General features: G+C 46.9%; 1 protein-coding gene across 1 annotated transcript in view; it reads left to right on the top strand.

Annotated features, from left to right (window-relative positions):
- Positions 1–9,163: 9,163 nt before the first annotated feature.
- SPIRE2 (spire type actin nucleation factor 2) overlaps positions 9,164–18,555 on the top strand; it is a 108,835-nt gene continuing 99,443 nt past the window's right edge. Inside the window, exon 1 of the mRNA XM_077450867.1 lies at positions 9,164–9,427. Coding sequence (XP_077306993.1) covers positions 9,190–9,427 — 238 coding nt within the window. The 5' untranslated portion in view covers positions 9,164–9,189. The remainder of the gene's footprint in view (positions 9,428–18,555) is intronic.

Here is an 18,555-nt window from a genome sequence, read left to right as displayed (position 1 = left end):
GAAATCATGGGGCCCCACTAGAGCGTACCTGACAGGGCCCCTCCCCCCCCAGCTTGGGTGGGTGCAGGTGAATGACCCCCTGAACACGGCTCCAGCCACATGAACAAACCACACGTGGTCCGAGTACCCCTGTGAATGAGCCCTGTGGTTTTATTTGTAATTACTTTTTTTTTTTTAATTTGTAATAGCCTGGGAGGGGGTGAAATATCGGGGTTCTAAATAGATCCCCAATTTCTCTCTTAAGAGGAGTGATTGAGGACACAAACCCCCCAATCCTTTCTCTGCAGCCTCAGCTGCTACAGAACAAATGAACAGGAAGCTCTCTATATAGATGCTACTTGGTCATTCACATACCAAAGCATAGTAAACACGGTGGTGGGGGATCAAAGCTGGGGATGAAAGGGGATACTGGAGAGGGGGTATTCAGAGTGGTAGAGGGGGCATTCCTTTGAAGTGATCCCCCTGTGGCTCCCCCTGAAATGACTGACAGATCCCAGGAGGGAGAGGAGATGCTGCAGTGAAGGGAAACTGCCTGCACCAAGGTAAGCCTTATTATAGGCTTACATATATGTAAAAATGTCTCGGGGGGGGGGGGGGGGGGGGGGTTACAGCCACGTTAACTGAAGCATAGTAAACTATGTTTGATTATGAGACATCAGGGGTCTGTTTAGATCCTTGATATTTCACCAAAGCCCCCCCCGCCAACGGGGCTCCTAAAAAATTGTAAACAATAAAATAAAATAAATATTGTAAAAAATAATTACAAAAATAAAATTGTAAAAAATAATAAAATAACAGAAAAAATATTGTAATAAAAATAATTATAAAAATAAAATGGTAAAAAATAATAAAATAAAAAAATATTGTAAAAAATAATTACAAAAATAAAATGGTAAAAAATAATAAAATAAAAAAATATTGTAAAATATAATTACAAAAATAAAATTGTAAAAAATAATAAAATAAAAAAATATTGTAAAAAATAATTACAAAAATAAAATGGTAAAAAATAATAAAATAAAAAAATATTGTAAAATATAATTACAAAAATAAAATTGTAAAAAAATAATAAAATAAAAAAATTGTAAAGAAATATTTACAAAAATAATAAAATAACAAACATAGTGTAAAAAATAATTGCAAAAATAAAATTGTAAAAAATAATAAAATTAAAAAACTTCTGACACTGTCCACTGTCACTAGTCCCAATCTCTGCCCTACTGACCCCTTCTACTGCTCTGCTGATTTACACGCATGTGTGTTAATGCTCTGGGGTGCACACTCTAATACAATAACACCAATGCCTCTAGATTACTCAATTTTTTACTTTGATAAGCCAATAAAAAGGAAAAATTGAGTTAAAAAAAAAAATATATATATATAATAATTTATTTATTTATTTATTGAGCATTTTCATATATAATACAGGTCAAATAGCCAATGTATTGAAACAAAAAAAGAAATAAAAAAGGAATAAAGTCAGAGCATACAGAATATGCTATCCTAGCTAAATACACAGCATGAGTATAACAAAGAGGAAGCAAAAAAGAAAAGAAATGGTTAATCTAGTAGAAGGATTATCAGCACAGGGTCACGTTAAAAACAGAGGTTTCAAAAAATCAGTTGTGTGGTTTAGCCAATCATATTCTGCATATTAGATCTTTTTGGGTCGTGTAACTCTCGCCATATTGGGGACGTTTCCTTCGCCTACATACTGGGGTTGATTTAAAAAAGGTAAATAGACGGTGCACTTTGCAAAGGGCAGTGGCTCCAAAGCTTAGTAAAAGAGGGGAAGCTTCACTTTGGCAAGAATACCCAATCACATGCAAGAAGAAAAAAGAAAAAAAAAACAGCATTTTTGCTTGCACCTGATTGGACGTTGGAAGTCAGCAGAGATTCTGCTCATTTACTAATCTCTGATTTGAAAAATGCTACAAGTAGTTTGTGTCTTCCTTGTAGACATTTATGGTTACATAGCAGGTGACATGCTGGTTAGTGAATGATCAGCACATAATGAACGTAGCCCTGCGTTGTAAAATCTCAGGTGCTGATTAGCGTATTACGGAGGATTCCATTGGATTGTAGTAATCAGAGTATAAATTCCTCAGCACTTCCTCCTCTGGGCTCATGGGGTTGATGTAACTGAAGTCATTGGGGCCGAGCTTTGTTCAGCCTTTCAGCACAGCAGAAGACAAAGGGCACCGGGGGATCCTGTTTGCCCACTTTTCTGATCTCCCTTTGTCCGGGGTCCTGTGGGACCAGCAGTGAGGACTCATTTTACATGAAATGAGATCCGACCAGAGAACAGGGTCTCAGTCTTTGCCGGTTGGCCCCATATCCATGGTCTGGGACGGCGAGCACAGACTCCCATTGTACCGGCATGGGAACTTTTCAAGTCACGTCCTTTCCTTCATCTTTGTTTTCTGGGACCAGTAAGTTGTGGAAGGAAAAATGTGTTCATGGGAAGTTTATTTCTTACTATCAGTCTTACCAGAGCAAAAAGATCAGGAGAAAGCCACTGCGCATGCTAATAAACTGGAGCATTGCACACATGGGGGTGTGGGGCACATTCTTCTCACTGATCACCAATGTAAGGAACATTCTTCCCACTGATCACCAATGTAAGGAACATTCTTCCCACTGATCACCAATGTAAGGAACATTCTTCTCACTGATCACCAATGTAAGGAACATTCTTCTCACTGATCACCAATGTAAGGAACATTCTTCTCACTGATCACCAATGTAAGGAACATTCTTCCCACTGATCACCAATGTAAGGAACATTCTTCTCACTGATCACCAATGTAAGGAACATTCTTCTCACTGATCACCAATGTAAGGAACATTCTTCTCACCGATCACCAATGTAAGGAACATTCTTCTCACCGATCACCAATGTAAGGAACATTCTTCTCACTGATCACCAATGTAAGGAACATTCTTCTCACTGATCACCAATGTAAGGAACATTCTTCCCACTGATCACCAATGTAAGGAACATTCTTCTCACTGATCACCAATGTAAGGAACATTCTTCTCACTGATCACCAATGTAAGGAACATTCTTCTCACTGATCACCAATGTAAGGAACATTCTTCTCACTGATCACCAATGTAAGGGACATTCTTCTCACTGATCACCAATGTAAGGAACGTTCTTCCCACTGATCACCAATGTAAGGAACATTCTTCCCACTGATCACCAATGTAAGGGACATTCTTCTCACTGATCACCAATGTAAGGAACATTCTTCTCACTGATCACCAATGTAAGGGACATTCTTCTCACTGATCACCAATGTAAGGAACATTCTTCTCACTGATCACCAATGTAAGGAACATTCTTCCCACTGATCACCAATGTAAGGAACATTCTTCTCACTGATCACCAATGTAAGGAACATTCTTCCCACCGATCACCAATGTAAGGAACATTCTTCCCACTGATCACCAATGTAAGGAACATTCTTCCCACTGATCACCAATGTAAGGAACATTCTTCTCACTGATCACCAATGTAAGGAACATTCTTCCCACTGATCACCAATGTAAGGAACATTCTTCCCACTGATCACCAATGTAAGGGACATTCTTCTCACTGATCACCAATGTAAGGAACATTCTTCTCACTGATCACCAATGTAAGGAACATTCTTCTCACTGATCACCAATGTAAGGAACATTCTTCCCACTGATCACCAATGTAAGGAACATTCTTCTCACTGATCACCAATGTAAGGAACATTCTTCCCACTGATCACCAATGTAAGGGACATTCTTCTCACTGATCACCAATGTAAGGAACATTCTTCTCACTGATCACCAATGTAAGGAACATTCTTCTCACTGATCACCAATGTAAGGAACATTCTTCCCACCGATCACCAATGTAAGGAACATTCTTCCCACTGATCACCAATGTAAGGAACATTCTTCCCACTGATCACCAATGTAAGGAACATTCTTCTCACTGATCACCAATGTAAGGAACATTCTTCCCACTGATCACCAATGTAAGGAACATTCTTCCCACTGATCACCAATGTAAGGAACATTCTTCTCACTGATCACCAATGTAAGGAACATTCTTCTCACTGATCACCAATGTAAGGAACATTCTTCCCACCGATCACCAATGTAAGGGACATTCTTCCCACTGATCACCAATGTAAGGAACATTCTTCTCACTGATCACCAATGTAAGGAACATTCTTCCCACCGATCACCAATGTAAGGGACATTCTTCCCACTGATCACCAATGTAAGGAACATTCTTCCCACTGATCACCAATGTAAGGAACATTCTTCCCACTGATCACCAATGTAAGGAACATTCTTCTCACTGATCACCAATGTAAGGAACATTCTTCCCACTGATCACCAATGTAAGGAACATTCTTCCCACTGATCACCAATGTAAGGGACATTCTTCTCACTGATCACCAATGTAAGGGACATTCTTCTCACTGATCACCAATGTAAGGAACATTCTTCTCACTGATCACCAATGTAAGGAACATTCTTCTCACTGATCACCAATGTAAGGAACATTCTTCTCACTGATCACCAATGTAAGGAACATTCTTCTCACTGATCACCAATGTAAGGAACATTCTTCTCACTGATCACCAATGTAAGGAACATTCTTCTCACTGATCACCAATGTAAGGAACATTCTTCTCACTGATCACCAATGTAAGGAACATTCTTCTCACTGATCACCAATGTAAGGAACATTCTTCTCACTGATCACCAATGTAAGGAACATTCTTCTCACTGATCACCAATGTAAGGGACATTCTTCTCACTGATCACCAATGTAAGGGACATTCTTCTCACTGATCACCAATGTAAGGAACATTCTTCTCACTGATCACCAATGTAAGGAACATTCTTCTCACTGATCACCAATGTAAGGAACATTCTTCTCACTGATCACCAATGTAAGGAACATTCTTCTCACTGATCACCAATGTAAGGAACATTCTTCCCACCGATCACCAATGTAAGGGACATTCTTCCCACTGATCACCAATGTAAGGAACATTCTTCCCACTGATCACCAATGTAAGGAACATTCTTCCCACTGATCACCAATGTAAGGAACATTCTTCTCACTGATCACCAATGTAAGGAACATTCTTCCCACTGATCACCAATGTAAGGAACATTCTTCCCACTGATCACCAATGTAAGGGACATTCTTCTCACTGATCACCAATGTAAGGAACATTCTTCTCACTGATCACCAATGTAAGGGACATTCTTCTCACTGATCACCAATGTAAGGAACATTCTTCTCACTGATCACCAATGTAAGGAACATTCTTCCCACTGATCACCAATGTAAGGAACATTCTTCTCACTGATCACCAATGTAAGGAACATTCTTCTCACTGATCACCAATGTAAGGAACATTCTTCTCACTGATCACCAATGTAAGGAACATTCTTCCCACCGATCACCAATGTAAGGGACATTCTTCTCACTGATCACCAATGTAAGGAACATTCTTCTCACTGATCACCAATGTAAGGGACATTCTTCTCACTGATCACCAATGTAAGGAACATTCTTCTCACTGATCACCAATGTAAGGAACATTCTTCCCACTGATCACCAATGTAAGGAACATTCTTCTCACTGATCACCAATGTAAGGAACATTCTTCTCACTGATCACCAATGTAAGGAACATTCTTCTCACTGATCACCAATGTAAGGAACGTTCTTCTCACTGATCACCAATGTAAGGGACATTCTTCTCACTGATCACCAATGTAAGGAACATTCTTCCCACTGATCACCAATGTAAGGAACATTCTTCCCACTGATCACCAATGTAAGGAACATTCTTCTCACTGATCACCAATGTAAGGAACGTTCTTCTCACTGATCACCAATGTAAGGAACATTCTTCTCACTGATCACCAATGTAAGGAACATTCTTCTCACTGATCACCAATGTAAGGAACGTTCTTCTCACTGATCACCAATGTAAGGAACATTCTTCCCACTGATCACCAATGTAAGGGACATTCTTCTCACTGATCACCAATGTAAGGAACATTCATCTCACTGATCACCAATGTAAGGAACATTCTTCTCACTGATCACCAATGTAAGGAACATTCTTCTCACTGATCACCAATGTAAGGAACATTCTTCTCACTGATCACCAATGTAAGGGACATTCTGACCATCACACTGTTATATCACGAGTTGTAGAGGAATTATTTGCAGAGGGTCCCTAAGTCGAGAAAGTTATTTCAGGGGTGAAAAGATGATTTATGGGGTAATTGAACTGAGACATTTCCCTTCTCCTTATATCAATATTAACTTGTAAAAACTTGAACAAATCCTTGAAATAAGTCCCTCCTCCCAGCTGTGGGGAACTTTCACATTGTTTCCTGATGATTAGAAAAGAAAAGTTGCAGATTCATCCTTGGATGTTGCAATGTCTCCGGTCCTGCGTGTTGCCATCCTGCCAAGACTTATCATTTGGTTACATAAGGGGATATTTATAGGAGGAGCGCTGCGCCCCAATCTCCGACATTTCATGGAGGAAGGAACATGTAACTATCATTGGACAAGTTGTTACTCTTCTTCACCTCAATCTGTTCAAATGATCCCCGGGGACCTTCCCATGGAGGTTCTTGTTCAGCCACTTCCTGTGATTAGGTGCCAAGAGTCCCCCAATATTGCACCCGCATTGTTACCCCTTTACATGCCCCCCCGGGGAGACTAAGGCTTAGACATGGGGCTGAATTGCCACTTTCAAAATAATTTTAGGTGGCATTTTACAGGCAGTGAGGAGTGATTGGGTGTGCAAATGATGTAAATGATAAATTGGGGAAAAAAATTGAGAATTCCTTTTTTTATACTTTATCATTTCTTCTAAATAAAACCTGCAGGAATAAAAACCTCTCCTGTCACAGGTGAGCCCCCGTCCAGGAAAAAACACGAGGGGTCTTCAAAAAGTTTCCACACTTTTTTAATATTCAATAAAGTTTTAAAAAGGCGACCTTTTTGAATAACCCTCCAATATAATACGTCAGGGCGAAACGCGTTACAGGCTGATCACACCGGCGGCTGACACATTCTTCTACCTCTCCGGTACTCTACAGGCCTTAGGTAGGTTCACATTACTGTGTTGGGAATGCATGCAAAATCATGCGTGTTCACGAGCAGCAGGCACATTTTTCATCTCGGATGTTAGGAGGAGCCGGAATGCATAAAGGGGTCCACGAACCCCCAGGAACAGAGCGCAGAATGATGCCAAGGGGCGCCACCTAGAAATGGAAAACGGATTTTTGGGTGGAACGACCCTTTCAGCACCCTGCCATAAACCACCATACTCCACCATACCCTGCCCACCCAGCCATGCCCCACCACACCCTGCCATACTCCACTATACCCTGCCACACCTCACCATATCCTGCCGTACCCCACCATACCCTGCCACACCCCACTAAAACCCTGCCATACCCCACCATACCCACCCAAACTCCACCATACCCTACAATACTCCTCCATACCATGCCATACCCTATCACTACCCACCACACCCTGCCATACTCCACCATACCCTGCCACACCTCACCATATCCTGCCGTACCCCACCATACACTGCCACACCCCACTAAAACCCTGCCATACCCCACCATACCCTCCCATACTCCACCATACCCTGTTATACCCCACTATATCCTACAATACTCCTCCATACCCTGCCACACCCAGCCATGCCCCACCACACCCTGCCATACCCCACCATACCCACCCAAACTCCACCATACCCTACAATACTCCTCCATACCCAGCCATGCCCCACCACACCCTGCCATACTCCACCATACCCTGCCACACCTCACCATATCCTGCGGTACCCCACCATATACTGCCACACCCCACTAAAACCCTGCCATACCCCACCATACCCTGTTATACCCCACTATATCCTACAATACTCCTCCATACCCTGCCATCCCCCACCATACTCCTTCATACCCTGCCATACCCTATCACTACCCACCATACCCTGCCACGCCCCACCATACCCTCCCATACCCTGCCATACACCACCATACCCTACCACACCCCACTATACCCTGCCATACCCCACCATACTCTGCCATATGTGAGGAGAAGGTGAGGTCCCAGGCACACAGCCAGAGCACACCGACTTATCTGCTGAGCTTTGCACTGGGTGAGGCCAGGAACACACCTGTCACCTGCCTGTGGGGCATCAGTCCCAGCACAGGATCCCCGCTATCAGTCCCAGCACAGGATCCCCGCTATCAGTCCCAGCACAGGATCCCGCTATCAGTCCCAGCACAGGATCCCCGCTATCAGTCCCAGCACTGGATCCCCGCTATCAGTCCCAGCACAGGATCCCCGCTATCAGTCCCAGTACAGGATCCCCGCTATCAGTCCCAGCACAGGATCCCCCTATCAGTCCCAGCACTGGATCCCCGCTATCAGTCCCAGCACTGGATCCCCGCTATCAGTCCCAGCACAGGATCCCCGCTATCAGTCCCAGTACAGGATCCCCGCTATCAGTCCCAGCACAGGATCCCCCTATCAGTCCCAGCACAGGATCCCCGCTATCAGTCCCAGCACTGGATCCCCGCTATCAGTCCCAGCACGGGATCCCCGCTATCAGTCCCAGCACTGGATCCCCGCTATCAGTCCCAGCACAGGATCCCCTCCATCAGTCCCAGCACAGGATCCCCTCCATCAGTCCCAGCACAGGATCCCCGCTATCAGTCCCAGTACAGGATCCCCGCTATCAGTCCCAGCACAGGATCCCCGCTATCAGTCCCAGTACAGGATCCCCGCTATCAGTCCCAGCACAGGATCCCGCTATCAGTCCCAGCACAGGATCCCCGCTATCAGTCCCAGCACAGGATCCCCGCTATCAGTCCCAGCACAGGATCCCCGCTATCAGTCCCAGCACAGGATCCCCGCTATCAGTCTCTATTATAGTCCTAGTACAGGACCCCCCCCTGTGATCCCTATCCCAGTTCTAACAGAGGACCGCTCCTGTGATCCCTATCCCAGTCCTCTCCTCCCCCCTCCCGGGTGATGACAGTTCCCGGTAGGAGGGCGGAGTAGTGGGCGGGGTGTGGGAGGGGCGGAGGATGGCTGTGTGTCCGGTGTATTCCCGGTGATGGAGCGGCCCGGATGGCGGGGAAGGCAGGCAGTGGTGGCGGGGAGATCGGTGGGGGGATGGGGGAGCTGTCCCTGGATCGGGTGCTGAAGTCGTACGATCAGCCAATCAATGAAGAGCAGGCGTGGGCCGTGTGCTACCAGTGTGCCCGGGGACTGTGCCAGGGACCGGGGGTACCGAGCACCGCCCGAATCCGGGACCCCGCATCACTACTACTGCACCGGGATGGCACCGTCACCCTGGCGGCTCCGGGTGAGTCAAGAGCTTACAATCTATTCTCCTTGGCTGCAGAGCTTACAATCCATTCCTATAGACGGGCCCTGGCTACAGAGCTTACAATCTATTCTCCTTGCCTACAGAGCTTACAATCTATTCCTATAGACGGGCCTTGGCTGCAGAGCTTACAATCTATTCCTATAGACAGGCCTTGCCTACAGAGTTTACAATCCATTCCTATATAGACGGACCTTGACTGTAGAGCTTAAAATTTATTCTCCTTGGCTACAGAGCTTACAACCTATTCTCCTTGGCTACAGAGTTTATGATCCATTCCTATAGACGGGCCTTGACTGTGGAGCTTACAATTTATTCTCCTTGGCTGCAGAGCTTACAATCCATTCCTATAGACGGGCCCTGGCTACAGAGCTTACAATTTATTCTCCTTGGCTGTAGAGCTTACAATCCATTCCTATAGACGGGCCTTGACTGTGGAGCTTACAATTTATTCTCCTTGGCTACACAGTTTACAATATATCCCTATAGACGGGCCTTGGTTACAGAGCTTACAATCCATTCCTATAGACGGACCTTGGCTGTAGAGCTTACAATATATTCCTCGGCTACAGAGCTTACAATCCATTCCTATAGACGGGCCTTGGCTACAGAGCTTACAATCTTTTCCTATAGACAAGCCTTGGCTGCAGAGCTTACAATCCATTCCTATAGACGGACCTTGGCTGCAGAGCTTACAATCTATTCCTGTACACAGGCCTTGGCTGCAGAGCTTACAATCTATTCCCATAGATGGGACTCCAGGTGAGTGCAGAGCTTTCACTGCAGAGCTTACAATCTATTCTAGAGAGACCTATAGACTTGTCATAGATGAGACTCTGGGTGAGTGAAGCGTTTTGGCTGCAGAGCTTACAATCTATTCTAGAGAAAGACCTATAGACTTGTCATGGATGAGACTCCAGGTGAGTGAAGAGCTTTGGCTGCAGAGCTTACAATCTATTTCTATAGACTTGTCCTAGATGAGACTCCGGGTGAGTGAAGCGCTTTGGCTGCAGAGCTTACAATCTTTTCTAGAGAGTTCTATAGACTTGTTATAGAAGAGACTCTTGGTGAGTGCAGAGCTTTGGCTGCAGAGCTTACAATCTATTCTAGAGAAAGACCTGTAGACTTGTCATAGCAGAGACCCTGGAATTGTTTATAAAATGTTGATTTCCTGACTCAGGATTTCCAGGGTCACCCCACCCTGGGTACCCCCCACCCCGGGGTCACATTGTTTGAGCATTTTGGTTTTAGTAAGACCCCTTTCACACCGAGCGGTAAACACCCGGCTCCTTCACCGCTCCAAAGAAGCTGCTGGCGGGACTTTTCCTGACACCCTGCCAGTGCACCGCTCCGGTGTGAAGGCCCTCGCCCTCGGGGCATTCACACTGGAGACAATGGAGCCGCTGTTTGAGGGCGGATTGCAGGTGCTATTTTTAACGCTATAGTGCCTGAAAAATGACCCCAGTGTGAAAGGGTCTAAATGGGGAGATCTGCCAGGAGAAGAGGCAATAAACTGGGTGCATTTTCTGGCCTATTTCCCATTGGTCTAAAGAAACCGAGAAAGGCCCAATCCTGCCCCAGGGGGTCCATGATCTTTTTTCAAACCCCAAGCGTCACCACACCAGCGGGGGTCAGGCATCATGGGACACAATGAGAATCTACATGTCGAGCATTTCTAAAAAAAACTATCGATTAAAATTCACATCTAAGCAAAATGTTAGCAGATTGTATTCCATACCTAGAGATTTCAGGGGCCCCCTGAACATGGGGGGCCCTCTATGTTCTGTGTGCGCTTCTCTGTGTTTTACTGCCAGGGAAGGACAAATACAGCCCCTGGCACTGCTGCCTCCAGCCTGTCAAAGTCTATGGAAGGCTCCAGCTGGACGGAGTTACATAATTACATAGTTACATTGTAGGTGAGGTTGAAAAAAGACACAAGTCTATCAAGTCCAACCCATGTGTGTGATTATATGTCAGTGTTACATTGTATATCATGTATGTTGTGTGATTATGTGTCAGTATTACATTGTATATCATGTATGTTGTGTGATTATATGTCAGTATTACATTGTATATCATGTATGTTGTGTGATTATATGTCAGTATTACATTGTATATCATGTATGTTGTGTGATTATATGTCAGTATTACATTGTATATCATGTATGTTGTGGTCATTCAGGTGTTTATTTAATAGTTTCTTGAATCTATCAATGCCCCCCACTGAGACCACCACCTGTGGAAGGGAATTCAACATCCTTGCCGCTCTTACAGTAAAGAACCCTCTACATAGTTTAAGGTTGAACCTCTTTTCTTCTAATTTTAATGAGTGGCCACGAGCCTTATTAAACTTCCTTCTGTGAAAAAGTTTCTTCCCTATTGTGGGGTCCCCAGTACGGTATTTATATATTGTGGGGTCACTAGTCCGGTATTTATATATTGTGGGGTCACCAGTCCGGTATTTGTATATTGCGGGGTCACCAGGCCGGTATTTATATATTGTGGGGTCACCAGTCCGCTATTTATATATTGTGGGGTCACCAGTCCAGTATTTATATAATGAAATCATATCCCCTCTCAGGCGTCTCTTCTCCAGAGAGAATAAGTTCAGAGCTCACAACCTTTCCTCATATCTAATATCCTCCAGACCCTTTATTAGCTTTGTTGCCCTTCTTTGTAGTCGCTCCATTTCCAATACATCCTTCCTGAGGACTGGTGCCCAGAACTGGACAGTATACTCCAGGTGCGGCCGGACCAGAGTCTTGTAGAGGGGAGAATTATCCTTTTATCTCTGGAGTTGATCCCTTTTTAATGCCAATATTCTGTTTGCTTTGTTAGCAGCAGCTTGGCATTGCTGAGCCTATCATCTACTAGGACCCCCAGGTCCTTCTCCACCCTAGATCCCCCCAGAGATTCTCCCCCCAGGTCCTCCTCCATCCTAGATCCCCCCCCAGAGGTTTTCCCCCCAGGTCCTTCTCCACCCTAGATCCTCCCAGAGGTTCCCCTCCCCCCAGGTCCTTCTCCATCCTAGATCCCCCCAGAGGTTCTCCTCCCAGGTCCTCCTCCATCCTAGATCCCCCCCCAGAGGTTTTCCCCCCAGGTCCTTCTCCACCCTAGATCCTCCCAGAGGTTCCCCTCCCCCCAGGTCCTCCTCCATCCTAGATCCCCCCAGAGGTTCTCCCCCCAGGTCCTCCTCCATCCTAGATCCCCCCCAGAGGTTCTCCCCCCAGGTCCTCCTCCATCCTAGATCCTCCCAGAGGTTCCCCTCCCCCCAGGTCCTCCTCCATCCTAGATCCCCCCAGGGGTTCTCCCCCCAGGTCCTCCTCCATCCTAGATCCCCCCAGAGGTTCTCCCCCCAGGTCCTTCTCCATCCTAGATCCCCCCAGAGGTATCCCCCCAGGTCCTCCTCCATCCTAGATCCCCCCCAGAGGTTCTCCCCCCAGGTCCTTCTCCATCCTACATCCCCCCAGAGGTTCTCCCCCCAGGTCCTTCTCCATCCTAGATCCCCCCCAGAGGTTCTCCCCCCAGGTCCTTCTCCATCCTAGATCCCTCCAGAGGTTCTCCCCCCAGGTCCTTCTCCATCCTACATCCCCCCCAGAGGTTCTCCCCCCAGGTCCTTCTCCATCCTACATCCCCCCAGAGGTTCTTCCCCCAGGTCCTTCTCCATCCTACATCCCCCCAGAGGTTCTCCCCCCAGGTCCTCCTCCATCCTAGATCCCCCCAGAGGTTCTCCCCCCAGGTCCTTCTCCATCCTACATCCCCCCAGAGGTTCTCCCCCCAGGTCCTCCTCCATCCTACATCCCCCCAGAGGTTCTCCCCCCAGCTCCTCCTCCATCCTAGATCCCCCCAGAGGTTCTCCTCCAAGGTTCTTCTCCATCCTAGATCCCCCCCAGAGGTTCTCCCCCCAGGTCCTTCTCCATCCTAGATCCCCCCAGAGGTTCCCCTCCCCCCAGGTCCTCCTCCATCCTAGATCCCCCCCAGAGGTCCTCCCCCCAGGTCCTTCTCCATCCTAGATCCCCCCCAGAGGTTCTCCCCCCAGGTCCTTCTCCATCCTACATCCCCCCAGAGGTTCTCCCCCCAGGTCCCCCTCCATCCTAGATCCCCCCAGAGGTTCCCCTCCCCCCAGTCTATAGATTGCATTCAGATTTTTGCCACCCAAACGCATTATTTTACATTTTTCTACATTAATCACTTCCGGACCGTCCGCCCGCCCACCGTTGTTTTACATCACTACTTTGAAAAGAAATATTGTTGTTATGGGAGCAGCTACCATAACCCCTGTATCCTCTTCTTCAGCGGGTGGTCCGCTTCAAGATGAAAGTGGTTTCTGCGGTGAATTCACCGCAAGATCACTTTTATTGGCAGCAGGAGAGGACCCCCCGCGCCGCTCTCCGGTGCCCTCCACCACGTCGATAGTGGCAGAGGCGATCGGTCTTTTCCCTGGCTTGGCATGGAGAGGGATAGACGGCCCCCGCCCCTCTCCTTACCGCTGCAGGGCGGAAGCGATGTACACGCAGTCGGAAATTCCGACGGAAAATGTCCGATCGGACCATGGTGTCGGATAATCCGACCGTGTGTGGGCTACATCAGACTTTTTCCGTCGGAATGTCCGACCAACCAAGTTTGAGAGCTGGATATGAAATTTTCCGACAACATGATCCGATCGGACTTTGTCCGATCGTTTGTGGAGAATTCCGATTGGACAAAGTGCCACGCATGCTCAGATCAAATTACGAGACCAAAGCAATTGGCTACCAGCCGCAACGTAGTCCCGTCGTAACGAAATAACGTCATCACGTTACGTACGATCGGATTTTCCGACAACTTTGTCCGACCGTGTGTATGCAACACCAGTTTCGGACAAAATCCATTGGAAAAAGTCCGACGGATTTGGTTGTCGGAATGTCCGGCCGTGTGTACGGAGGGCTTAAAGGGACATTTTATATTTTATTTTTTCAAATGATTGAATTATTTTTTATTGTATTTTAGTGTAAATATGAGATGTGAGGCCTTTGTGACCCCCCAGATCTCACATTAAAGAGGTCCTGTCACGCCCTTTTTCTATTACAAAGGATGTTTAGATTCCCTGTAATAGGAATAAAATTAACACTTTTTTTATAAAGAACAGTGTAAAAAAATTAAATAAAAGTTCAAATAAATAAGAATTTTTATTTATTTTTTTAAATGCTCCCCATCCCACCGAACTCGCCTGCAAAAGTGAACGCATATGTGAGTAGCGCCCGCATATAAAAACGGTGTTCGGACCACACACGTGAGGTATCGCCACAATCGGTAGAGCGAGAGCAATAATTCTACACCCTAGACCTCCTCTGTAACTCAAAATATACAACCTGTACCTATTTTTAAACATCGATCGCCTATGGAGATTTTTAAGGGTAAAAGTTTGTCGCCATTCCACGAGGGGGCGCAATATTGAAGCGTGACGTGTTGGGTATCAATTTACTCAGCGTAACGTCATCTTTCACAATATAAAAAACATTTGGGCTAACTTTACTGTTGTCTTATTTTTTAATGCAAAAAAACATGTAGTTTTTCCAAAAAAAGTGCACTTGTTAGACCGCTGCGCAAATACGGTGTGACAGAAAGTATTGCAGCGACCTCCATTTTATTCTCTAGGGTGTTAGAAAAAAAAATGTATAATGTTTGGGGGGTTCTAAGGTGTTTTCTAGCAAAATAAATAAATAACGTTTTTAACTTGTAAACACCAAATCTCAGAAAGAAGTGGTGTCAGTGGGAGGAACAGTGCCCCATCATTGGTGTCAGTGGGAGGAATAGTGCCCCATCATTGATATCTGTGGGAGGAATAGTGCCCCATCATTAGTATCAGTGGGAGGAATAGTGCCCCATCATTGATATCTGTGGGAGGAATAGTGCCCCATCATTGGTATCAGTGTGAGGAATAGTGCCCCATCATTGGTGTCAGTGGGGGGGAATAGTGCCCCATCATTGGTATCAGTGGGAGGAATAGTGCCCCATCATTGGTGTCAGTGGGGGGGAATAGTGCCCCATCATTGGTATCAGTGGGAGGAATAGTGCCCCATCATTGGTGTCAGTGGGGGGGGGGAATAGTGCCCCATCATTGGTATCAGTGGGAGGAATAGTGCCCCATCATTGGTGTCAGTGTAAGGAACAGTGCCCCATCATTGGTATCAGTGGGAGGAATAGTGCCCCATCATTGGTGTCAGTAAGAGGAATAGTGCCCCATCATTGGTGTCAGTGGGAGGAATAGTGCCCCATCATTGGTATCAGTGGGAGGAATAGTGCCCCATCATTGGTGTCAGTGGGAGGAATAGTGCCCCATCATTGGTGTCAGTGGGAGGAATAGTGTCCCATCATTGGTATCAGTGGGAGGAATAGTGCCCCATCATTGGTGTTAGTGGGAGGAATAGTGCCCCATCATTGGTATCAGTGGGAGGAATAGTGCCCCATCATTGGTGTCAGTGGGAGGAATAGTGCTCCATCATTGGTATCAGTGGGAGGAATAGTGCCCCATCATTGGTGCCAGTGGAAGGAATAGTGCCCCATCATTGGTGTCAGTGGGAGGAATAGTGCCCCATCATTGGTGTCAGTGGGAGGAATAGTGCCCCATCATTGGTGTCAGTGGGAGGAATAGTGCCCCATCATTGGTGTTAGTGGGAGGAATAGTGCCCCATCATTGGTGTCAGTGGGAGGAATAGTGCCCCATCATTGGTGTCAGTGGGGGGGAATAGTGCCCCATCATTGGTATCAGTGGGAGGAATAGTGCCCCATCATTGGTGTCAGTGGGGGGGAATAGTGCCCCATCATTGGTATCAGTGGGAGGAATAGTGCCCCATCATTGGTGTCAGTGGGGGGGGGAATAGTGCCCCATCATTGGTATCAGTGGGAGGAATAGTGCCCCATCATTGGTGTCAGTGTAAGGAACAGTGCCCCATCATTGGTATCAGTGGGAGGAATAGTGCCCCATCATTGGTGTCAGTAAGAGGAATAGTGCCCCATCATTGGTGTCAGTGGGAGGAATAGTGCCCCATCATTGGTATCAGTGGGAGGAATAGTGCCCCATCATTGGTGTCAGTGGGAGGAATAGTGCCCCATCATTGGTGTCAGTGGGAGGAATAGTGTCCCATCATTGGTATCAGTGGGAGGAATAGTGCCCCATCATTGGTGTTAGTGGGAGGAATAGTGCCCCATCATTGGTATCAGTGGGAGGAATAGTGCCCCATCATTGGTGTCAGTGGGAGGAATAGTGCTCCATCATTGGTATCAGTGGGAGGAATAGTGCCCCATCATTGGTGCCAGTGGAAGGAATAGTGCCCCATCATTGGTGTCAGTGGGAGGAATAGTGCCCCATCATTGGTGTCAGTGGGAGGAATAGTGCCCCATCATTGGTGTCAGTGGGAGGAATAGTGCCCCATCATTGGTGTCAGTGGGAGGAATAGTGCCCCATCATTGGTGTCAGTGGGAGGAATAGTGCCCCATCATTGGTGTTAGTGGGAGGAATAGTGTCCCGTCATTGGTGTCAGTCGGATGAACAGTGCCACAAGGGCCACATAGAGGGGCATACAGTGGCTGTTTGGACGTGGTTGGGGGGGGGGCTCAGGCATGAAGCAGGACTAGTTAGTAAAGTCACTTCTCATTCTACATACATATTCTGAATCTGTGAAGGGACGATGTCTTTGGATCTACATAACAGCCAATCAAATAGCATTTTTAAAAGATTGTAATGGCAGCCCTGTATGTATTCCCTTCTTCTAAATGGCCAGAGCCAGTCTCTGATTGGGAAGATTGTGTCCCTGGAAATGTCCCTGGACCTCCCTTTGGATCATCATGAAACCCCCATTATTCTGCATTCATGTTGGTTCCTATTGATAAATGGCTTATCAGATATTTGTTGTGATTAGAAGGATTTCTTCTCTGATTGGGGTGTAAAGTCCGCTGTGAGTCCTGCAGGACGGCATTGTGTGGCGGGTTCAGCGGCAGCAATTTCTCTCTTCCTGGAAGTGATTATAAAACATTAGAAACTCTGTATCTCCCGGGAGCTCCGGATGTAACGTCCCCCCTCTTCCATTATAAGGGGGTCTCTCTCCGGATGTAACGTCCCCCCTCTTCCATTATAAGGGGGTCTCTCTCCGGATGTAACGTCCCCCCTCTTCCATTATAAGGGGGTCTCTCTCCGGATGTAACGTCCCCCCTCTTCCATTATAAGGGGGTCTCTCTCCGGATGTAACGTCCCCCCTTTTCCATTATAAGGGGGTCTCTCTCCGGATGTAACGTCCCCCCTCTGCCATTATAAGGGGGTCTCTCTCCGGATGTGACGTCCCCCCTCTTCCATTATAAGGGGGTCTCTCTCCGGATGTAACGTCCCCCCTCTTCCATTATAAGGGGGTCTCTCTCCGGATGTAACATCCCCCCTCTTCCATTATAAGGGGGTCTCTCTCCGGATGTAACATCCCCCCTCTTCCATTATAAGGGGTCTCTCTCCGGATGTAACGTCCCCCCTCTTCCATTATAAGGGGGTCTCTCTCCGGATGTAACATCCCCCCTCTTCCATTATAAGGGGGTCTCTCTCCGGATGTGACGTCCCCCCTCTTCCATTATAAGGGGGTCTCTCTCCGGATGTAACGTCCCCCCTCTTCCATTATAAGGGGGTCTCTCTCCGGATGTAACGTCCCCCCTCTTCCATTATAAGGGGGTCTCTCTCCGGATGTAACGTCCCCCCTCTGCCATTATAAGGGGGTCTCTCTCCGGATGTGACGTCCCCCCTCTTCCATTATAAGGGGGTCTCTCTCCGGATGTAACGTCCCCCCTCTTCCATTATAAGGGGGTCTCTCTCCGGATGTAACATCCCCCCTCTTCCATTATAAGGGGGTCTCTCTCCGGATGTAACATCCCCCCTCTTCCATTATAAGGGGGTCTCTCTCCGGATGTAACGTCCCCCCTCTTCCATTATAAGGGGGTCTCTCTCCGGATGTAACATCCCCCCTCTTCCATTATAAGGGGGTCTCTCTCCGGATGTGACGTCCCCCCTCTTCCATTATAAGGGGGTCTCTCTCCGGATGTAACGTCCCCCCTCTTCCATTATAAGGGGGTCTCTCTCCGGATGTAAC

Source organism: Lithobates pipiens, unplaced genomic scaffold (assembly GCF_037356315.1).
Source record: "Lithobates pipiens isolate NorthernLeopardFrog02 unplaced genomic scaffold, aLitPip1_a1.2 Scaffold_10, whole genome shotgun sequence".
NCBI classification, from domain to species: domain Eukaryota; kingdom Metazoa; phylum Chordata; class Amphibia; order Anura; family Ranidae; genus Lithobates; species Lithobates pipiens.
Note: the sequence above shows the minus strand (reverse complement) of the source record. Positions and strands in the feature narration are given on the sequence as shown.